This window comes from Armigeres subalbatus, chromosome 1, assembly GCF_024139115.2.
Source record: "Armigeres subalbatus isolate Guangzhou_Male chromosome 1, GZ_Asu_2, whole genome shotgun sequence".
NCBI classification, from domain to species: domain Eukaryota; kingdom Metazoa; phylum Arthropoda; class Insecta; order Diptera; family Culicidae; genus Armigeres; species Armigeres subalbatus.
The window spans coordinates 249,937,325-249,961,519 of NC_085139.1; the positions used below are offsets into that span (position 1 = coordinate 249,937,325).

At 41.7% G+C, this 24,195-nt stretch overlaps 1 protein-coding gene, 1 long non-coding RNA gene and 1 pseudogene across 2 annotated transcripts; all 3 read right to left on the minus strand.

The window, feature by feature from the left end:
* Positions 1 to 7,887: 7,887 nt before the first annotated feature.
* Positions 7,888 to 9,077, minus strand: LOC134207188 (DET1 homolog; annotated as a pseudogene).
* Positions 9,078 to 13,168: 4,091 nt separating this feature from the next.
* Positions 13,169 to 14,088, minus strand: LOC134212635 (uncharacterized). The gene is made up of 2 exons (XR_009979317.1): positions 13,675 to 14,088; positions 13,169 to 13,617 (listed from the first exon to the last, which is right to left on the minus strand). It is a non-coding gene; the product is annotated as an uncharacterized LOC134212635 (long non-coding RNA).
* Positions 14,089 to 19,259: 5,171 nt separating this feature from the next.
* On the minus strand, positions 19,260 to 22,760 carry LOC134206539 (uncharacterized). The gene is made up of 5 exons (XM_062682267.1): positions 22,204 to 22,760; positions 21,821 to 21,996; positions 21,190 to 21,726; positions 20,891 to 21,125; positions 19,260 to 20,826 (listed from the first exon to the last, which is right to left on the minus strand). The coding sequence occupies exons 1-5, from the start codon at positions 22,414 to 22,416 to the stop codon at positions 20,518 to 20,520; spliced, it is 1,470 nt and encodes a 489-aa protein (XP_062538251.1). The 5' UTR covers positions 22,417 to 22,760; the 3' UTR covers positions 19,260 to 20,517.
* Between the last annotated feature and the right edge of the window lie 1,435 nt (positions 22,761 to 24,195).

Consider the following 24,195-nt stretch of genomic DNA (forward strand, 5'->3'; position numbering starts at 1 on the left):
TTGGAACATGCGAATCTAGTAGTATGTGGTAGTATAGTGCGCACCTTTTCAACAATTGTTCGGTTGAACCTTTCCGCAACTCCGTTTTGCCGAGGAGAATAGGCAACAGTTGGCTCGATCTGAATACCGTTTTACGAATAAAATTGCTTCTGGTTGTTAGAAAGATATTCACGGCCTTGATCAATAGTTATCTTCGAAATTTTCAAGTTGAATTTCGCGGTTACCATTGCTTCGTATTCACGGAATCGAGTAAACACTTCCGACTTTTCCTTCATACAGAATACCATAGCGAAGTGGGTAGTCATCAATGAAAGAGACAAAATACTTAGATAAGAAAATTATTTTGAGCTTTTTAGTGGAATGTTTTCACCTGTCATAAGACGAGTTTATACAATCCCAGTCTTGTCGTTCTTGGACGCGTTCCGTTAAATGATTCACGGCATTGCTTTCCCAATATACACGCATCACAGAATGCCAGTTTGTCAACTTTGAAATATGCACCTTTCGCTAGTTTGTTGCTTACATTGCCTTTTTTTTTTTTTTTTTACTAATTTTATTTGCTAATTATCTAATTCATCTCTTAGACTAGGTGTTCCGTGTTTTCTTAACACTATCATCCTTATTTGCTATGTTATATTTTTAGTTATTATTAATACATTTCAATTGCCTCTGGCAGTTAGAATTTTTCCTCTGGTTGAATTGAACCATGTAGGAATTACAATGTTTTATACTTACAATTGCCTTCATTCCTTGTTGACTTAGGTGTCCAAGTCTTCGATGCCACAAATTGCTCGTTTCAGTTTGACACAAATGTGCCGATATTATTGAGATGTCCACTTCGATTTCGTAAAGATTACCTCGCAAATTAGCAGTAGCAATGACTTCGTTATCTTTCTTCAAAATTGCTACAGAATCAGAGAAAACTACCACAACGCCGGCCTTCACCAGTTTCTTTACTGACATCTAGTTCCCACCATCTTCGAAACCAAAGTTTCTCCGTCTTTTGCTACCAGGATTTCGATGTGTTGATCTAGCTTACGACACTTCGTGAAAACTTCCATAGTATTCACCAGGTGATTGCTGGAACCTGAGTCTAACTTGAATACTAGTTTTCCGCTTCGAGGTTTCTCATTTTTGCGACTTGCTACGAAACTAACAGCCTTGCGTTGATCAGCGGAATTCGCTTCACCATTTTTCTGTCGGCAATCTTTCTTGAAAGGGCCTCGCTTACCACATTTGTGACATCTGCCTTGAAACTTGGATGGCTTTCGGCTCTTCTCTCCGCTGAATGCTGCCAATTTCAATTCACCTGAGCCAATAAGATGATCAAATCAGCTTCTTCGATCTTCGCGCCCGCTGTTTTCAGTTGACGAATCAGATCTTCAAACACTAATATATGCTCTCATCGAATCCCCTTCTCTAAGCTTCAAACGATTCAATTGCTTTCTAATAAGGTTTGGAGTACTTATAGATCGCTTCGCAAAAGTGTTCTCGAGAGCTTTCCACATTTCCTTTGCTGTTTTCTTCTCACAGATAATCGCCAGACATTCGTTCGCCAGGAAGTTGACGATGTACGACTTTGCCTTCTTATCTGCTTCTTCTTCTTCTTCGTCTTCTCAGCTACTTCTTCGGGTGCTTCTTCCGTTAACGTAAGTATTCAACACGCCCACGAAGTCCAAAAACATCTTGACCCTGAAGCAGGAACTAATAACCGGGACGTGATTGTTCCGAAGAACCGATTAAAAATTCATGCAACCCAGAAGAGCTGACGAGACCAGCACCGCCAGAGGCGCTAGTGTAGTTTACTCACATTATGGTTAAATTTATTTTGAAGTGTTTCGGAAAGTGTAGACTTTTTTTGACAGACGTTTTATTTACGTTTAATCTGAAAAGCAAAACGCGAAATTAATGTTTTGTGATTCCGCTCGGAAGCAATCTGCTGTGCATCGTATAATCTAATTAATTCGTTTTAACTATATTCGTCGTCGTAACTATATTCTGGATTAAGGTTTTAGTCGCCGTAGTCGTCTGTGAACAGGGCAAGCTATAGGCATTAAGAAGTTCGAAAACGTAACACAAAAAATTGAGAAGTGAATAGCGCTGGAAAAACGAACACTGCCAGATCATCATCCAGGGTGAGGACAACCGCCGCTGTACCAGTATCGAAGGCAATACCAACAGCTTCAAAGCGCTGGAAGCGCTCATTTTAATCAACGTCGGGCTTAGACCTACTAAGCTACCGGCCCTCTGCAGGCTGGAATTGTCTAACAACCGCATTTAGACAAGACTGTGGATGGATCCAACCGAGAAAACGCCAAAGCATGATGAGGAGGACGACAATTATGATTTGTTAGCTGATGTTTATAATTTAAATCTCGAAAAAGACGGATCAGTCTGGAACAAGGAGAATGGGGAAGTCGATCAAGACTTACATGCATTGCACCGAATGCACGAATGCACCGATGAGGATTTAAACGGCGGAAAAGGTTAAGCCGCAGTGATTGGAAATTACTACAGATGAGCTACCAAATAAGGTAAGTCATAACTTTTGTAGTTTGAATTTAGTGATTTATACTACTACGCACTACGGCCTGAATAACATATGTTATTCAAATTGTCGACAAAACAAAAACCTCATCAAGATAGCCGAATAATATGTTACAAGGCCCTAGTGCGAACATAGTCATCCTCGGTTGATGTTTTAAGAATGTTCTGGGCTGCTTCTGAAATTATCTCGATTGACGAATCCAAGAGATAAAAAGAAGAAGACATGCGATGGTGAGAAACAACAAAATCGTTCATGGCGAAGTATACGGCGGTGATTTTTAAACGCCCGTATAAAATTCTAAAGGTATTCTAATTAAAAACTAATGAATGTAAAGTGCGAGAAAAATGAAATGCTAGATTTAGAACACATTATTCCAAAAAAAGATTTTTTTTCGTGTAATGCACCTAAAATATAGATTTCCATTTTTCTCGCACTTTACATTGATTAGTTTTTAATTAGAATTGGTTTTTAATTTTATACGGACATTTTAAAATCGCCGCCGTATACTTCGCAATGAACGATTTTGTTGTTTCTCACCATCGCATGTCTTCTTCTTTTTATCACTTGGATTTGTCAATTGTGTTTATGATTTAAAAAATCTATACTGCCGATTTTGAAAGCTCATATAACCAAATCCACAAACTATCTTACATTTGATTCTATTCGCAGCGTTGCCGTCGTCCATTGTTTCACACTGGGAGAGTTAAGCTTCAATCTAAAGGATCTGATGCAGCAATCGTGCAACCAAACCATGTACGAAGTGGACGATACCAGAAATAAAAACATGCATGCCTTAATAAAGATTTATAAGCCCTTCTAACATGGTACATATTTATCGTGATTCATGAACTAAATGTGACATGTCTTCAACAAACGTTCCTTTCTATGTGAAGGTAATCCTTTCGAGATTCCGAAGGGATTTTTTTCGGAAATCCTTTGGTATATCGAAGGGAATCCTTTCGGCATTTCAAAGAATCCTTTCCGTAAATCACGTAGACTAAATTTTCACATTTTGAAACCCTCTCCTTTAAAGACCGAGAAACCAATAATCTTGCAAAGAACATTATTTAAATATCATAATTGGATTATATGCAATGGATATCAGAAGGAAGCTTCATTTTATTGCGTCGCTTATCTTCTTCTTATTGGTATTACATTCCCTACTGAGATATTGCCGCCTCGCTGCTTTGTGTTAATTCAGCATTTCTACAGCTAAGTTTCTATTCTGCATTCGTATATTGTGGATTTACTTGACCAATGGATTCGAAGGACTGTTCACTTGCCTATTTCAAACGTTACCTTCTACAGCAAGGTTTGCCAAACTCAATAAATGTTTGGTAGATTACCTTGTTGTTTGCTCCTTGTCTATCAAAACAGATGTCAAAACATCGGAAAAAGAAAGAGAAGTCCGAGGGAAACAGCAAAAAGCACGTGGCAGGCTTGTCAGTTTTGACAGATTTTACTATGAAAACCAGTGTGAAGGTGAAAACGGCGATTCCAACGACCGTTCAAGGAGCGACTATTTCGAACGGTCGGGTCCAATAGGGAAATCCACGTACAATATCATGAGGCTAACAAATAGAGGTAATAAACTATAGAGGACGATTGTCGCTGCGGTTCCCTTTGTTATCGTACCCAAACATGGGTACCTATCTGTCAAAACGTTCTGATTTTTCCTTTGTTGACATTTAGTGCCCTATCCTCGCCAGCAAAAGATGTTTCGCCAGTGACGACAGCGACAAGCGTCCTCTATAGTTTATTACCTCTATTGGCTAACACGAAAATACTGTTATGCCCAGGGAAGTCGAGACAATTTCCATACCGAAAATTGCCTAGACCGGCACTGGGAATCAGCATGGTCTTGCTTTATCGCACATCTTACCGCTAGGCTAAGGAGGGCATGGCTTTTGAAAGATGAATATTGGCGGCGTTGTTTAGCGTATTAGTTTTCTTAACCTGTTTGGGCCCGGGCTAAGATTTCAGATTATAAAATCCACCGTTCTCTTGTTTTTCGACCGATTTGCTTTGGACTTGGAGGAAAGATGCATTAAACCCTATATTTTTGTGTAGATATATTGATTTGGTGATTGGGTCCTTGGGTACGGTTTTATCGAGGGGGTCCCCTGGGTCAAATGGGGTCAAAAATAGGTCAACTTCCTCTTAATCGTAAATAACTAGTAGTAAATGCTCTTAATAATGATGCAATCGTTATTAGTAATCATTTTGCAAAAGTGGGAATGGAAACTGCATGTTTGGACCTTCAAAATCCGGTTACAGATGCTCCGGGAACTTGGTTCCCCCAGGGAAGTGGTCACTTTTTGAGTTGTTCTAAAACCCAGCTTGCGACACATCAAACTTCATGATTTTGCAACACAAATATAATTGAAAACATTTGCACAGCATCTGTGCACATTAGCCACTTTCGGAGGTTCCCTGGGAACCTGATGCCCAAGGGAAGTGGTCACTTTTTGAGTGGTTCTGAAACCCAGCTTGCGACACATCAAACTTCATGATTTTGCAACTAAAATATAATTGAAAACATTTGCAGAACTTCTGAGCGCATTGTCCACTTCCGGAGGCTCCCTGGGTACCTGGTGCCCTCAGGGAAGTGGTTACTTTGAAGTGGTTCTGAAACCCAGCTTGCGACACATCGAACTCCATGATTTTGCAACGCAAATACAATAGAAGACGTTTGCAGAACATCTGGGCACATTGGCCACTTTCGAGGGTTCCCTGGGAACCTGATGCCCCGAGGGAAGTGGTCACTTTTTGATTGACTCTAAAACCCAGCTTGCGACACATCGAACTTCATGATTTTGATAAAATTTGTTTATTTAAAAATGGCATAAACTCAAATTTAGCCGTTTTCAGTATTTGAGCCAACATTTTGGCTGCTTGATAGGTCTCCTGCTCGATTGGCTGCTGTTTTTTTACGGTTCGATTGGCGGCACATACCTATCCGCGTTTCTCTTATTCAGGCCTCTAGTTTTGACACCCATTTTTAATCAACTTTAATACTAAAGTCTACCATTTAGAAATAAGAATTTCTGGATGTCTAATAAAAGACCATGGTTTTAATAGATTTTCAAAATTTTCCTCGGCATGCCACGTCGAGCTCAAAATCTCAGAAACTTCATTTAAATTTGTTAATAAACCATACTTTAATAACACTTAAATTTTAAAAATTTCTCTATTATTTTCATTAATTTATATCTTTCAAACAAATGGTCCTACCAAAGATATGCCACATTGGTCAGAATGCTTGGCCGCTCGCGAAAAACTGAATACCCGGTTCAAAATTTCATATAAAAGTTACTATTTGGCCACTTTTTCTGCAATTGAAAGTCACTATTTGGTCACTTTTTCGTCATCATTGGTCACTAAAGTCACTATTTTGTACGGCATTCATCGCTACCAGTCCTGATACTGCATAATTTTAAATAGCTTGCTTATAATAAAATATATAAAATTTTAGGTTTCGTGAATAATGCTACACTGGAGTTTGTGCAACGTAACACTGTGGCAGACTCGCCCTGAGAAATGTACAATCTGTGGATATTAAAATAAAATACCTACACCTATATTTTTCTGTGTTTAACCATTTTGTATGTCACCCAAAACAAATGAAACTCTTGAATAAAAAGAGTTTCTGGTAATCTGGTAATATCAACACACCCTACCTGCGTTGGACAGCACTATTCATTATATGAATGTATCAGGAGGGTGAATCGCCTATCATCCGCAGTACAATGGCACTCTACCCAACATCGTTTTTGGTACCCAGTTTCTGGGTGGTATACCCCAATTCATAGGCTCGTACGTAGTTAGTGCTAATTTTCGTCAAATAACTTTTCTGGCGAAAGCTTCAAATTCATTGAGCAATTCTCTTCAAGCTGCAGATCATGATAAATATATGTACTAGGGTGGTTAAAAAAATCGATTTTGCTCCACAGCGCTCATCTGATTCTTCATCATGTTCTGAGTGTCCTCTGAATTTTTGAGCTCATTTCGATTAAAACTGATTTAGCACAACCCGTTTCAAGTTTGCATGCAAATTAGCATGGGGAAATTTATTTTTTCATTATAGTGATAATGACGCTTCCCCATTAAGCGCAGGTTAAAAGAAAACCTATATGGCTAAAAGGAATACTCAAGAGCTTTCACCCAGTGAAAACTGCATCCTAATAAATAAATGCTTCCAATAATTAGTAATCGAATTTAATCTAAACCGTAGTTTTCTGGAGGTAATTGCGAAACTTTTCAACAGGCAACATTGCTGCTCGTGGCGCGAAAGATAGCACACACAAATTCAGGCTATTATGTTGCACTGCACTTTTCAGTGATGCCCTCAAAGAAGTTTAACGATCATGACTAAAGATTCGCAACCTATATTAAAGTCGATTACTAATTATTGGGGCGATTGGTTTTCATTGGGTGAAAGCTCTTGAGTATTCCTTTTAGCCAGGTTTTCTTTTAGCCTGCGCTTAATGGGGAAGCGTCATTATCGGTATAATGAAAAAATAAATTTCCTTATACTAATTTGCATGCAAACTTGAAACGGGTCGTGCTAAATCAGTTTTAATCAAAATGAGCTCAAATTTTCAGAGGACACTCAGAACATGATGAAGAATCAGATGAGCGCTGTGGAGCAAAATCGATTTTTTGAACCACCCTAATATGTACTTCAGCGACTTCAGACACTTGGTCGTGTTCACGTGTTAATCTTGTAGTCGAAACCACATAGAACTTCGGCAACCAGCTTACATACCACCACAATGAATATGAATTCTTGCGCATGCTTTTTTTCCTTCCTTGTCTTGTGTGCTTTGAAATCAACGAACAGATGGTAAGTTGTACTCCTCAAGTGATTTCTCTGTAATTAGCATACTCTAGTCTATTCCCTTTCTTATAAATGGGCATACGAAGCCATCTAACCAGCCTTAAACATCCAATACCAGAACTAACCACAAACCTAAATGGAAGCAAATCCCACGATTATTTTACACCATTCAATCAACCTCAAAATAAGAATTTAGTGAAATATTGTACTTTCTAAATGCAAAGAAAAGTAGGGTAAACATAAAATGGGATTCTAGTTCGCTCCTCCGTATATAGTTATGGCGTAAAGTATTTTCGAAAAGGGCTAACTTCCTATAAGAAACTTTGTTTGTAGTGGACACAAACATATCTCGTTCCTTAGATAGAAAACACTGCAGTCAACTTACAAAACGAATAGTTCTAAATCAAATGGACTTCTCAAGCCGCAATACATAACATAGTTATCTAAAGTTTGATTTTATACTCTTGTCTCTCATTATTGCTAAGTTTAAAAGCTCTTATCATCATCTTTAATACTAAATACAATCAGCCAACAAATAACTCTCTACCGATAAAATTCTCTCTTCACCTTTATCATCCGTGCCGGCTCCGTGGGGTGGAATGCGAACGCCACAAGCCGTCTCGATCCAGAGCTCGGCAGTTGATTTTGCACTCCAGCGTAGATTCTGAACTTGAGCAAGCCGAAGAATCGAATGGGTGCACGCTTTCGGTCTGCTCCATTGCCGAAGCCAGGGTTCAAGGGCGGCCAGGATCCGTTTGGTGGCCACTTGAACTCTTCCGACACGTGCCCCGATTAACGTTTGCTTAAAACGCTGATGAAACAGATTGCTGTAGATGTTGTTCGCTAGCGAGCTGGTAAATTGCCTTGATGTGCCAGGTTGGCATTCCTGAAACTATCGCAGAAGTTCTCATACAGATACAAAAGCTCCGGTGATTGATTGCCGTAAATTCCTATTATCGTATCCTTCAGATGTTGTAAATCACAAGCAGGCTGTTGTGAATATTTGGTTCTTCAGCGTAACTACGTCCTCACTAGAATATTTGATCAACAGATTATCATCTACATACAGTAATTACATTTTCCACATTCGGAGGTTCCAATACTCATCAAAGCGACGATAGAATTTTCTCAACGCAAATCTATCCTCACCAATCGACTGCTGAATATGCTTAACACTATTGATCGTTGGATCACGAAACGCTCGCAAGTTCGAATTGTTCCCCGTTGTTCTACCTCCGGACGTTACCATACTGTATACAGCATTCCTTTATCTGGATAACAAAACCTACCTATCGTTCGTTCAAGTTTGAATGTACCTCCAGCTATCGAAAAGATATGAACCGTTTGGTGTTGAATCGACAGAATGGCTAACGCGTCGTTGTAAAGCTAAACGCCCTGATTATGTGACAGTATTATTTTGTCGACATTAAAGTCCTTCGAGTCGGAAATACGTCCATTGTACTAATCTATAATGTAGTGTGTAATTTTCCAACGGACAGCTTGTAGTGGGCTTTATAAAACTTGTAAAACGTAAAACCGAGGATGATTATCTTCTGGGATGAATGATGCAGCTCCAATAATCACGTATTTCCCATCGTTGATAAACAGGCTGCATTCGCGGTTCAGTTGATTTTGATGACTTTCCATGTTAACTGTGTACCTTAACACAAAATAAACAACATTGGTCATTGGTCTGTCTTTACCAGCCTCGCAAAACCTCACCTTCAAAGCTGGTCAACAATTTGACTCCGGTTGCGGAACCGGCACCGCTACACGCATACCTATGTTGCGCGTGGAACCTGACTACCGCAACCGATGAAAAGGTCTATAAAGGAAAATTTGAAAAATTTAGATCGAATATAAACGAGTCCAAAAGGTACTGGACTGTTTCGGCCAAAATCACGCAGCGCCTGTGTTTGCACATGGAGCGTCTGGAAAGAAATCACTAGCAGCGAAGCGGATATATACCTACCTAGAGTACACTGTTTCATGCTGCATCTATTTTTTCCCCTGAGAATCTGAATAGTCACAACCATTCGTTGATTCATTCGTGTTGGTTCATTTTTAAGCTTGGCACCGTCCGGAATGTCGGCTACGGCTTCCTCAGCAGATTAAAAAATATTACCATACCGTTTCGTCGTTAAGTCGACGGTGTTCGCTGGTTTATGCGGAAGGCAGTCAACAGTTCCGGGCAGCGATTTCCCGATAACGGAAATGGCTTTCTTTGGCCTGCTTGTGGCACCGGAACAAACATACACTCCCGAGAAAATAACCGTTTTCCTCAAATTCTCTGTCCGTCTGATCGAGAAGAATTCAATAAAAAAAATCGAATCAAAATAAACTTAACTTTTGTTTTTGTTTTCAGTTTTTGCACACGGCAAGAAAATTATGCGGAAAACTGACAGCCATATAGTGTCTTTTCAACTGTATACCTAGAACTCTACACACCGATGGAGACTTCAAGCGCAACACGAAAAAATCCTAGTGTCGTGTCCCGGTTATTAGTTCCTGCCTGAAGCTCCAGTGCTGAAATCCTGCACCACCATCATATTGTGAGATACCACATATAGGGACGTTCCGATACTTCAAAATATCGATATTTGATTCGATACGATTATCGAATCAAAATATCGATATCACCGATATATTGGAATGAAAATATCGATATATCGGAAAATCATATGATATTTTGAAAATGATTTTTTTTAGAATATATTTGGTTATTCAACTATAATCGTATTACCGTAGTACCTCTTAACAATAATTATTAGAAATGACCTTTTTTCTATTACTTAATCCTGCTTAATCGGCTTCTAGAGTGTGTTTGTCCAATAACCATCGGCAGCGGCGTAGTTTTAAACGGTTGCAGCGTCGTTTTTGGAATGATACTGGCCTCACTAGTTTCCGTTTACTCGAAAAAATTAACTGATATATAAGTATATTTATTTGTTACGATAGCCTACCAGTTACAGGACTTTTACTTAGGTCAAGGAAGTCAATCGAGAAATTTGCTGAAATTCCAATGACATTTTTTCTGTATTTCTCCTCGGGTTATTCTGATTCTTGACAACCAAAAATTCTCTTTTCCGAATTCCCACGGAATTTTTTTTAAGGTTGATTTAATTTTTCCAACAGAAATTTAGAATTTTCAGAAACTAAAAAGGAAATTCTCTTAAATTTTCACGAGAAATTATCGTTTTGTTTCACATGAAACTCCCTTGAATTTCGGCAGGAAATTGTCTTCGATTTTTACAGGCATTCATTAAAATTAACGCAAAAAGTACCATCAGAACAAAAATCAAAACTATCATCAGAAGCCCCGTAGAAATATTTTAAGGGAATTCTCAAGGGGTAAACCACTCGGCACAATGTGCCCGCGGCACAGTACGGCACACTTTCGGCACATTTGGGCACCCTTTCTAGTTTTGACAGTTAAGTTGTCAGTGTCAAGCAAGGATGTCATGCTTTTGAAATGAAACAAGAATGGCATAAATAAACAAACACAAAACCACTCTGCTGAGGGTGTTCATACGTGATTCCGTAAAGTGAACTAGTACCCACTTTAGTACCTATATAGGACATCTTGGACATCCTGGAATACGACATTTTACTGTCTTCCAAGGCGACAGAACAAAGCAGAAAGACGGCCATGTCATACATGTGCTTGCGGAACCTGACAAACTTTTAGGAGCTGTTCCTTCTGCTGCCAGGCACCGACGTGAACAAACCAAACATCGAACACAACACACCGCTTCACAAGCTGGCTCGCAGACGTTGTGAATATGTTGACCATACAGTGCCGGAATTTGATAAATGACCCAAAGAGCAATCCAACAATTTTACCTCAGACTGAAGACTGTTCTCCAAGGAAGAACTCGATGTGCCAAACTGCTATTCGCTGGGGAATCTCCGGTCGAGAGGGATGTCGGCAGGAGCTTTTGGACTGAGCACTAGCAGTGGGCTCGTTTTTGCGGAAAACACACGTGTGCCAAAACAATAGAATAGTGCGCCCGTACACGGCTGCTGGATAAGTGAACACCCTGGGGTAAGCGGTCACCTGACATTGTACTTCCCGAAGAAAGCAACGCCCTGCGACCAGGAGCAGCAGCATCGCGGAGCAGACAGCTTACCAAAATTGGCTTCGTTCCTTATTCCATTATTCCTTAATCGTTCCAAGAAAGTGAACGAAAACTACATCAATAGATTGGTCCTAAAGTATGTCAAATCGATCACAAGCTACGTCAGCGGCCTGGTCTTCCAATAGAATTTTTCATGCGCTAATAATTATAAAGGCGGTACCAAATAACAATAATGCGCTAATCAAATACATAGTATGCAGCGGCTGATTACTCTGGAAGCGAAACCAATATTGACGACCGACAGGATACGATGATGTGTGTCAGTAGGCGATTCTCAACAGTTCCGATGGCATCATGAAACAAAGTAAATAATCTACTCTACACCGTGTATACCTATTAAATATCTAACCATGTAGTTGAATACGAAACAAAGAGGATCCGTTTTCCTAATAAACAACAATTACAATTACATATTCGAAGAATTAAACCTTCACTTAAACTGAAAAACATCGCTAACATTTCATTCACAAATTACATAACGCCAAAATTTACCATTTGTAATCCTTACCCTCCCCCATGTTAAATTTGATTTGTATGCAAGGTTTCAAAACTATGTAGCTGCAGACACACTGGCAAAACGCACGTAAACGTATCCATTGTGTTTGACCCATTAAAGCGTTATTTTCTTCTTCTTCTATGGCTTTACATTCCCACTGGAACTTGGCCTGATTTTCAGTTATTAATTGATATCTTTTCTATGCCCGCCACTACATGAGTATGTATCTTGTGTGGCAAGATACACTATGCCCAGGGAGTCGAGAATGTTTCCCACCAGAAAATATTCTAGACCGGACCGATAATCGAACTCGCCATCTCCGCATTTGCAATCCTACGCCTTTGCTTGCAAGGCTAACTGGAAATGTAATTTGTGAATTACCCTAAGGGTCGATGTTCACGTAGCGTTTTTCAAGCTGCGTGCACCCTGCGATCACGCAAGATACCCAGCATCAAATGTAGTAATGTACACGTAAACGTGTGCACGACTACATTGATGCTGGGTACCTTGTGTGGACGCGGCGTGCACGCAGCATGACAAAACGTTACATGGGCATCGACCCTTTAGAACAAATTTCCTAATGCTTATTAAAACGTTTGCCCGTCAGGAAGCATTCCACATTGGAGTTGCATTGGGTTTTTCAAGGCTACGTTCTTACTCATCCGGTTTCTGATGGAGGCGACAATAATGGTAATAGTTATAGTGGTATGTATTCAATGGTCTTATCAAGTCATTCAATCGTTCATCCCACAATGTAATACATTGAATAGCTTTATTACTAAATAAAAAGCATGTTTATGTCAGGGATCACATATCTCATTTTCAATTATTTAACATGAAGGTAGTAAAAAGGTCGGAATTTGAACAGGATGTATAAGGGCCGATGTACACGTAGCGGTTTTTTACGCTGCGTGCACGCCGCGTTCACGCAAGGTACCCAGCAAATGGAGCAATGCACACGTAAACGTGTGCACGACTACATTTGATGCTGGGTACCTTGCGTAGACGCGGCGTGCACGCAGCTTCAAAAAACGCTACGTGGGCATCGGCCCTAATACATGGAGGATTTGCATTTGTCTTTCACCTTCCACGGTCACCTAGTGCTAGTACCCTAGTCTGTGACCTAACTTCATTTTCTATAAAGGCAGTTTTATGTGGTTTTATTTTCACATTCTTATTTTTATGCTGTTACTGTTAAAAACAACGACTACGTCAATTGTTCCTCACCGGGTCCTCTTTGTCGTCGGATCCTACGCTTATCTGCCACATTGATATTTCCTTCTGAAGGTGTTCAAATGGTTGCTTTTGGTCAGAAACGATAATCAGAAGTGTTAGTTTCGGTTGTTGATGCTTATTGGCGCATTTAGACAAACGGTTCCGCATAAGTCGACAAGGTTCACTCGGCGATGGATCGTTCCAGAACACCTCCGAAAAGAGTAGGCATGGAATTCCGGTTGGACGTGGGGAATAATAGACACTGGCACAGGATAATGCGCCACCACAGGATGGATGTGCTTGGTGGTAAATATAATGTCCCGTATAATGCATTCATACGGAGTGGCAGCAACATATTGCCTGCTTATTCCGGGTTCTTCTGATGAATGGGGACTGGTTATTAAACTGTACGGCGGATTAATTCAATGGAACTTACTTATGGGAATAGTACTATATGCCGGTAACTTCTGTGGTGAAACCGATGATAAAACCACCCGGTTTCGATGGCCGCGATGATCCACTTGCAAATTTCCGTTGTTTGTGGTGCGTGTGAGGCCAAGGGTAGCGAAAAATTAAATATATTTCATGTGTGTTATTTCACTGACCTGAATGCGGTTTTATACGAAATATATATATGATTTAACAGCTAAGATTAATAATTCCTTTCAAAGGTTCGAAGCTTTTCGAAGGAGTTCCTCTGTTTTTGTTATTTATTTACATTATTTCTCCCCGTGATGCCAACATTATGAAAACCAGTGCCGCCAAACTTTTTTTTTCTCGGCACGTTTCGGCACACTTTCGGCACAATTGGGCACAATTAGCCATTTTGAAAGTGTGCCGAGTGGTTTACCCCTTGGGAATTCTCTTCAACTCCTACGGGGCATTATTTTGAAGGAAATTTTCGTTTGTTTTCCAATTTTTCTAAATTTCCATTTCCACAAATACATTCCTACCCTAGTAACATTTTAAGTTTTATAACGCTCTTGAAGACCGTAGTTTACTCTACAAGGGTGTGATAAATCCAGTATAAAGCCAAAATGGTACTAGAGTAATGCATTAAGGTCACTCCTGACAGAATCCAAGTTTCAAAGTGCTCGCGTTTTCGGGGGCACACCACTCGATACGGAGGCGGCGGACAACTGTCATTTTTGTTGATTCAGCTTTGCTGCGTGCGTGAAAAAAAAAAACAAAAATGAGAGTTGTGCGTTGCTTCCGTATCGAGTGGTGTGCCCCCGAAAACGCGAGCACTTTGAAACTTGGATTCTGTCAGAAGTGACCTTAAGTTAATTTATCTAATTTATCATATATGATAGTTCCTATAGGAACACGTCAAATATATAATTGAATTATTCGCATTAGGATTCAAGGACCAGCGGCATGACAGATGTTGCACAACACGCCGAGTGTCGAGTTGCCAAAACTATTTGTGACGGTAGCGCACACCACACAATTAGGCTATCCATGAGGACATTCAGCGATGGGACTGACAATCGAAATCAAAACAAATTGTGTATGCAGTTGAACGGAACTCACTTTTGGTGTAAACCGCGCTTAACAATTTCCTTTGGATTGTTCTGTCAGTCCGGTCAGAATCTGTCAAAATTTCAAGGTAAACAAAAATCGTCAGCTGATCGCAGCTGTCTTATGGATTGCCTTATCCACGCTACCGAGAAAAATCCTCTAAACCATTAAAAATGCTGCATTTCGGATTCATTTCTAAGTATTTTCTTTCACAAAATTTAACGAAATTTTTTTGTGTTGCTTTGTTCTGATTCAATATATCGATATCGAAAGCAAAAATATCGATATGACCGATATATTGAAAGCAAAATATCGATACAAAAATATCGGATATCGAAACAAAAATATCGATATTCCGATATATCGGAACGTCCCTAACCACATACAGCATCTCGCGTAAAGGTGCCCATAACCTTTTTTGAATGAACGCAGCGCTTTAACAAAGAACGTGTGGTTTATTTGACGTTCAGTTTGAGAATGAATCGGAAGAATAACATGTCAAAGAACAAAGTTTGCTATGATGGAATTACAACTATTGTTCACGATATATTGGTTACTTTGATCACAATTTACCGGATCGAACCAGTGAGCAAACTTAAATGCTCCCGGAACTCTCCCACGTGCAAAACACTAGTAGCCCTGGGTCGCTCGCATTTTCTCCAACTGTGAGAAACCGGCACCAGTGGCTCCGTTACATTTACCGGATCGAACCAGTGAGCAAACTTGCTCCCGGAAAACTCCCCCGTGCAAATAAAAAAACAGTAGCCCTGGGTCTCTCGGTGTTTCTTCAACTGTGAGAAACCAGCACCAGTGGCTCCGTACTCTTTTGCCAGCTCGAACCAGTGAGCAAACTTGCGACAAAGAATCGTCCTCTTTCATGTTTGAACTTGTAACAAGTACGCTTTTTTTTAATGTTTCCTTTCACTGTAAATATTTATTGGTTTTCGTTATTTCACGTGTCTGCATGTTCATTCGTTTTTGCCTTTCTCGTATACAAAGTATACGTAAAGGCTATAGGATCACTCCAAAACCGAACTTTTGATAGAAGGCTCGGAGATCCATAGTGTTATATACCAATCGACTCAGCTCGACGAATTGAGGCGATGTCTGTATGTGTGTATGTATGTGTGTGTGTGTGTACGTACAAAAATGTGAGACACACTTTTTGGTACTTAGCATTATTTGATTTGCTCGCAACAAGTTGCAGTCGACGCGGATTGCGGTCTAGTTGTTTCCTATTGAAGATTGGCCCGATCGGTCATTGCGTTCCAAAGTTATTGTAAACACATTGTTTTTCTGCCAAGGGTCCCCCCTTGGGAAATTTTTTTTCAAAAACGAAAAAAAAATTTTTTTTTCAAAGATTGCAGCAATCTATTCAAATGGCCGAAAATGCATGTGAATTGATGGAAAAAGTAAAATCTATCCCCACAGGTAAACAGACGTCTCACTCAACACATGTTCCATCGTTCACCTTTTTAACGATTGATTTAATTTTTTTAGGTGGTCAATCGGCCACCGATGGCGCTTCCATCGATTTTGCTTGTGTTTGACGTTTGCACACTACCGCCATCTGTTTGCCGCTTGATCACACCGTGATTTTAGCATTGGGTGACAATGTTTTCGTGACGATGATTTTCATTACATTTCGTTCTAAGTGAGACGTTTGTTTCTCTGTGCTATCCCCCTAAAGTGCTATTTCGACCTCTCTTATGTGTTTTTCTTATGTTTTTTAATGCGCGAAAAATTCACCACCAACGCTAGGTGGATTGATCGGGGTTTTTCATTCAAACTTTAAACTTTGTCCACCGCACTAGATCACATTCTTCACAGAGTTGCAACTGGCATACGATTGCGTAAATGAGTCCCCAACTCAGTTACACGCGCCAGCAGTTAAATGTTTGTCGAGCAGGGTCATATGCAAATCTGCAGTTTCTATTAGCGGACATCGACCTGGAAAGGTATCCATTCAGGATGCAATGACCTTTCCCGTTCGGCTTGGCCCACTCCTTCCGAACTTGGGAAGAGAGTTTAATTTGGGAATTGAACGGCCGCTAGAAAGAGAGGTCCTCAGGCCATCTAATGTTTCAGAGTACATTTCTAACAATGTAACATTCGCGAAATTTGACTTCGTCCAATTTCGCAACCGAAAGTCTGGAAATTTGCCGGTATCTGAGGACATTCTTAGGCTTTGATCGTCCACTTCGTTTCGAATTGTGGAAGAGGCAAGAGTGATCGGTTCAGTGTGTCGCGTCGTGGTGTGTTTAATTAGGTACTTAAAACCATGTGAAATTCCTGAGTAGATTTGCTAATTAAACTTTCCCTTTTCCAAGTTAATCGTTCCGTATAGACAAAACGGATTTAATAGTAGGCGGCAAGTGTGTGTTGTTTCTTTGTACACGAGGTAAGAGAGTGGATTTTAAATGCAAAAGGTGGAGCACGTGTGTTGAGCTTGTCTTTAATAGGATTCGCGGCCGCGGAGGCCATTGCCGGCACATCACCCAAAGTCAGAGATCGCTCTTGACCCCACCTTTCGATTTCGGAGGATACCCGGGACACGCGTGGCCGGAAGAGGGTAGCACTCACTAATTCCGCACCCTGGACAGGCAGGTCGCTACCAACAAACCGTGTCGTCAGCCAGCAACAGCAACCGAAGACGAGCTGGGACGATCGAATGCACAAAATCGCATCGTCTGATTGCAGCCGCAATCGTACAGGACCGGAGTAGTGTGCTTCAGCAGCTTCGGTGACGCCGCCGGCCCGCCCACACCCATCGAAACACCCGCACGTAATAAGCACGTAATGCTTATTGTTTTTGTGTCGTCCATGCGCATGTGACCGAAAGGCACGAACAATAGTCGGTCCATCAACCGACCGTGTATGAATGAAGTCCATTGACCAAACCTGCGTACCGTACACCCATTAAATCTCGTCTCCCTTAAGCACCGCCACCGCAGCATGTGGCTGAAATAGGTAGCTGCAGCGCCGATACCGAAATCGTGATGCAGGAAGTGTAGCCGTAGCCGTGTAGTAAATATTTGTATACGTAGCCGCAGCAGTGAGTCTTTGCTAGGAACGCATGAGGGATGTAGAGTAAACCTGTTGTAGAACACACACGATAGGGATCGCCCGTAGAGAGCGAACAAGCGTAGAAGGGAGAGGAAAGACCTAGGCGAGCATGTAGCGAAAGAGATCGATCGAGTGAAGTAATGTAAGAAGGTATCTACCAATAAAACCGCTGTGAATGAAAGCTTTCTGTTTTAAGCTTGGCGATAGTTGCCACCTCTGTGGGATGATAGAATAAACGTGATCAGTAGTTTCCAAATGTTTTTCTGTATGCGGTAGAGTACCAGCACAGACAAACAGACATAACACTCAAGAAACTCTCATCGTTCACTGATTTACTGGTTAATTTAAATAATCACTAGTTGGCCAATCGGTCACGAGTGGCCCGCGCACCGGATTTGCTCGAGTTTGACGTTTGCCAACTAACGCCATCTGACGTTAGCGTTTGTACGACGATGAATTTGATGAGTGAATATTAAATGTGTTATGTCTGTTTCTCTGTGGTACCAGAAAGAAAATTAGTATTTTGCTAAGGATCTTCATGTGGTTCGTTTCGTTATTTTCGTGTTTTAGATGTTGCTGGGTTAGTCGACCCGAAATCGACTTCGATCACTCTCGAAATGGAAGCTTTCGTTCAAGGCAGAGTGTATGTAATTAAGAGTGGCGACATGTGCCGCATTTGACAGGTCTCCTGCTCGTTTGGAACACGATTTTCTATGGGAATGACAGATGAATTTTGTTCCAATTCTGACAATGTCGCCACTCTCATTTACATACACTCTGGTTCAAGGGATCTTCAGACTTAACCGATGAGGAAAACACACGGCACGAAACTTTAGTTCCGAAGAATTATTAGAAGGTTATTTTGAAGCGTTGGGTGGCATAATTCGCATCGAACCTCTGTCCCTATTTTCTAAGGCAGCCCAATAGCTTCCTTCCCTAGTTCGGGAAAACACAACCCCTTCTCCTGGAGGGTCTCAGGCCGGGCAAACCTAAATCTGCTGGGTGGTCTCCTAAGGAGTGGCGCTTTAAGCCACCCATCTACGAACGGAAAGCTCGACAGGCTGGCGGGTTATAAACTGCCAAGCAAGCAGGTTGTGTATGATGGGCGACAGTAGGAGCACAATGCGGATTTCACAAATAGTAATCACCAGAATGTTTCCTAAAGACGAACTTTTCGGAATCCAATGTTGTTACACTTCGCGTTTTTAAGCAACTAGAAGATATTGTCATCTTTTTACTCTACGCTTGCTGCGCAGCAAAACTAAAATAAAAAGATGAGACTGGTGGTGGAGAGCATGGCGCTCGTAGAGAAAACAATGTGCGTGGTCATTTATAATTTCTAATTATTAAAAAAAAATCATCTGACTCTTGATGTCTCAATAACTGTAAGGGTGGAACATGGATTGTGATAAGAATGAACATATTTCAAAACTGTTGTTCAGGTTTGCAATTTCACTTTTATTTCAATGTTTGCAGAACTTACATTTCCAGCTCTAGACTCTAATCTATGTTCGATCGTGTCAATCGAAGCGCATCACTAGAAGTTAAATTCGAGAATTTCAATTCGGAAGCGAACGGAACAATTTGTGCTCTCACTCTAATATGCCTAATAAGCGAACTAAAAGTAATAATGAACAAAAGTTTTATAATAATAGGAAACGATTTTTAAAACAAATCATTATTACGCTTTTTCCCTAGAAGGTAATAGCAGTACAAGGTAGCTTTCTAGCAGTTATAAAAAAAACATTTTTGGTTATCACATTGAATTTACGCAAACGGATTTAGGATTAAGGAAGCTGAATTTCGAATTTCACCGATGGCTATGCAAGTTCCTACTCCTGGTGTTTTGTCGCGGAAGGGAGGTTCCGAACGTTACACCGACCGTGTGTGCCTTCGCTCCTATAATGTAGTACTGGGTGTCGACAACGACGACAATGGCACGCACACTCACATCAAACGATTCCTGTGCGGAAATCCTACGCTAATCTATTCTCTGTCGGAACATGAACTTCTGCTGAGAAGAAGCTGGTTTCGCGTTCTCCTGAAAACCATTTCTCAGAATGCAGAATTTAATTGAGAAACAAATTAATAAAATGACAGTCAAGAGAACGTTATCGAACCGTTTGTTAATGTAGAATATATGTGTTATAAGTTAAGGTAAATAAGTAAATCGGACTCAGTTCTCTTGGTTGTGGTGGTGTCGACGATGAAACACAAAATCTTGCGTTGAACGAAGCGAAATGTAAAGTACTTTCTTATACTACGAGACTACGGATTAATAGCAAGATTTCCAACGCATCGTAGTCTGAACATAGTATTAGGATGGTTTTGTCTGCTCTTGCCTAAGAAGACCGCCGTTCTCGTTTTCGGTGCGTTTAAAATCTAGTCATACCTAATTAAAAGGGAGTATTCTGAGTTTTCCTCTTTGTGACTTGGTTTCGTTTCTCCTTAAACTAGCACGGCCTGTTTGCTGCTGCCCGTCCGTCTGCATTTCAGTTTTGTCCTTTGATTATGATACGAGTGTTGTTACTTCCAATCATAGTAAATAAATAGTTGTAGTTAGTGAGCCCTATCGCTCCAATCTAATGTCTATGTAATAGCTTTGTTTGTGTGTATTTCATCGCGTTTGCAGTGTGCTCTTTTTCGGTTATCAAATATTGTAAGAAATACGAGTTACTCACGCGCCACCGATCTACTTGCGGTACCGAAACGGTCGGAACGAGCGAAAGGCCACACTCCTCAGGGATCGCATCGCCTGCGCCCGGTTGAAGTGCTTGGCCGGCCGAAAGCCCGCCAACGAGAAACTGTTGATGATGGGCCCCAACCGACCATTCGGGTTGTTGTTATTATTGTTGTTGTCGCTATCGCCGTCCTCCCGTCCGCCGCAGTCGCCTCCACCATTGGCCAGGTTCGCAATGCTGATGGACGAACCTCCGCAATGACCATGGTTCAAGGTCCTGGACTTGAGCATAATCGTAACCATCAGCAGCACCCCTAAGGACTGAAAAAAGAAAATAATCACGTTTAGAATTTGCGCTTCCAGGATTATGACGCCGTGCGCTTACCAGCACCACGATGATCAGTCCGGTGTAGAACTGCATCCGTGTTGTGTTGGACGCGAATTCGATCTTCTCCGTTTCCGCTATCAACCGGCGGATCGGTTCGTAGTGCGGATGCAGTGCCAACGCTTGCTTCAGATGCAGTATCGAATCGGCCAGCTGTCCATACGCCTTGAAAATCTCCCCGAGCGTAAAGTACTGCCTCCAGGCGCTGCGATCCGGCGGGTGTACCTCCAGCGATCTATGAAACGGAGAAACAAAACATGAAACCCCCTGCTAGAATAAGTCCCCGAAAACAAACCTACCGCTTGGTCAAGCTGATCGCGTCGTCCAGGTACTGCAGATTGAACAGTACCCGCGCCAAGTTGAGCAACGTGTCCGCGTTGGTGGGCGAAACGGAAAGCGCGCGGCGAAAGCACTCGATCGCATGACCCGCGTCTCCCTTGATACGCCAAAAGTTCCCAATCTGGTTCCACAGCTGAATCGTGTGCGGTTGTTCCTTCTTGGCTCGCCGCAAGCGCCTCTCCAGGGCATCAACGTTGAAATGTTCCAACGATTGTCCGCCGGATTTACGCTTCAGGAACAGATACGCCACTTCCGGTTCCGGAGCAAGGTTGTGTTCGTAGCGTTGTGCCACCCCCACCAGGTCATCGTAGTGGGTAAAATTAACCGGTTTGCCGCATGTTAGAAGATCCTCCAGAGGCACGTTCGATTCTGGGGTAGAACGTTGACCAAAGTTTGGGGCTTGCCTTGAGGGACGAGTCGAATCACTGTCATTGCCATTGCTGTTAGTTCCATTTTTAATGGATGATTTTGTCGCAGCTAGGTACGCTTCCGCAGGTCTGGAAAAAACAAATTTATTAAATGTATGCTGATAGCATCTGCTCGACAGATGTTTGAGATAACAAAAGATGAAGAAGCATAATTGGCGCTTACTCGTCTGCCAAACGTTGAAGCAGTTCCTCTGTCGTCCCCTCGCCACGATTCCACGTGTTGTGGTGGTAGTTGGCCGCTGTCGAAGTTATGATGGTAAAAGTGGACTCTTCATCATCATCCAGCTCCTCCGGGTGCAACACATCGCCGCGATCCTCCTCACTGTATCCGATTTCATCCTACAAATGAATAAAAAGCAGTTAGCTTTAGCCTACCAATTTCTAACTGCTTTCGGAAAGTAATGAAGTCACTATGAAGTGATTCATAACTAACCCTGCATTATGTATACAAAATTTCTGTCATTTTTAAATATAAAATTATGTTGTAAGCAATCAACTATATGATCCTTTTCACAATGATAGAAATACTGAATCAAAATAACAAACCTTCCCAACCCCTGCGCCACCTCCGTTGGTCGGAACGCTAACAATCTTGCCCTGTTCCGAGTTGAGCTTCCACAGGGTTGAGGTGCGTGTGTTTGTCGTGATGATCTGCAGACAGCAAATGTAAACAAACACGTAGAAGAGGGCCAGCTTGCGATCTGCCCTCATCCTGTAGACTGCCGGCGGGTTCGCACAGTATCCCGTTGTTGCACTCATGTCGAATGCACCCGGTGCATCCGACTCAAAGTTCTTGTGTGCTTTTTTAGTGACAATTTCTGATCCTTCTCGTCGCTGATGGCCGTCGTCCGCCAGCGAACATTGCTCGGGGCGATATTCTGCTATGCTCCACCAACTACGGAACACTCCACTTTTTACTATCACAAAATTTATCACAGCGTTATCGAAAATTCAATTAGGAACCTTTGCTCGGATGAAAAACCACGAGAAAACCAAGACTATTTTTTAAGAATACAGCTGCCGCCGATTTCTTCAGAGTTTTCGAAAAGCGAATGCAAAAAATCTTTCTGCTTTGATGCTTTTTCTTCTTTTGCGCACGCTGTTTGACAACTTTTGACATTTTGCGTGAACAACAATCCCAGGTGGCGGATTATGTGTGAGCGAAGCGTTGTGCGTTCGTTATAGGGATCATAGGATTAGAGATAAGCGAAAGCGGCCATTTTGGGCCAATCGAGCATTTTTTTTTCTCGGAAAAGTCTACATAATTTCTTCGGGAAACACTTCCGCATTTTCCCGGGCAACTATTCAGATATTCCGTGGATAATTCTTCGGTATTTCCTCGGAAACAGTTCGTTTTTTTCGGAAAAATTAAAAAAATCCTCGGAAAACACTATTCGGAAATTTCTCGGCAAACAATTCGAAATTTTCTCGAGAAACTCTTCCTCATTCCTAATAAAAAAAATAATGGAAATTTCCTCGGTAAACGGTTCGAAATTTTCTCGGGAGCTCTAAAATGTTTCGATGTTTCCCCGGGTAATCGCTCCAAATATTCCTTTGAAAACTCTTCGGAATTTCTCGGGACACTATTCGGAATTTTCTCAAAAAACTCTGTACATATTCCTCTGACAGCTCTTCAAGTGTTCCTGGAGAAACGCTTCTGAATTCCATCGGAAAACTCTTCGAATTTTTCGCGGTAAACTATAAGGCTATCTGACGTTTATCATCTTTCTCTTGTACGCGCACAGACGGGATAGGATTAGTTTTTGAAAACAAATCCTGGATATATCCCTTCGGTGCGCGTGCAAGAGAAAGATGATTAAACATCAGATAGCCTTATTTGGAAATTCCTTGGGAATTGCAGCATCTCTTGAAGATGGCTGGAGAGATATTTGATCCGCCATTGGAAGCACCGCAACCGCTGCACTAGGCACGGTGGCTCCGGATCAGAGAAACGACTGGTATGACGGCGAATGTGAGCAGTTAGTTGAGGAGAAGAATGCAGCATGGGCGAGATTCCTGCAACACCGCACGAGGGCGATCGAGGCACGATAAAAACGGGCGCGGAACAGACAAGACTCGACTTTTCGGAGGAAAAAGCGTTTGCAGGAAGATCGAGACCGTGAAGAGACGGAGGAACTGTACCGCGCTAATAACGCACGAAAGTTCTAAGAGAAGTTGAACCGTTCACGTAAGGGCCACGTGCCACAGCCCGATATGTGTAAGGACATAAACGGGAACCTTCTTACAAACGAGCGTGAGGTGATCCAAAGGTGGCGGCAGTACTACGAAGAGCACCTGAATGGCGAAATGGCAGACAACGGTGGCGGTATGGTAATAAACCTAGGAGCACGCGCGCAGGACATGCGACTTCCGGCTCCAAATCTCCAGGAAATGCAGGAGGAGATCGGCCGGCTGAAAAACAACAAAGCCCCTGAAGTTGACCAACTACCAGGAGAGCTGTTTAAACACGGTGGTGAGGCACTGGCTAGAGCGCTGCACTGGGTGATTACCAAGGTTTGGGAGGATGAGGCTCTGCCG

What these genes read in the sequence shown, in the direction of transcription:
- LOC134206539 (XM_062682267.1), bottom strand. Translation starts at nt 22,416, where the DNA reads ATGAGTGCAACAACGGGATACTGTGCGAACCCGCCGGCAGTCTACAGG. An exon ending in GTGGCGCAGGGGTTGGGAAG is followed by an intron (nt 21,997 to 22,203) that starts GTTTGTTATTTT and finishes ATTCATTTGTAG; the next exon opens with GATGAAATCGGATACAGTGA. An exon ending in CTTCAACGTTTGGCAGACGA is followed by an intron (nt 21,727 to 21,820) that starts GTAAGCGCCAAT and finishes TGTTTTTTCCAG; the next exon opens with ACCTGCGGAAGCGTACCTAG.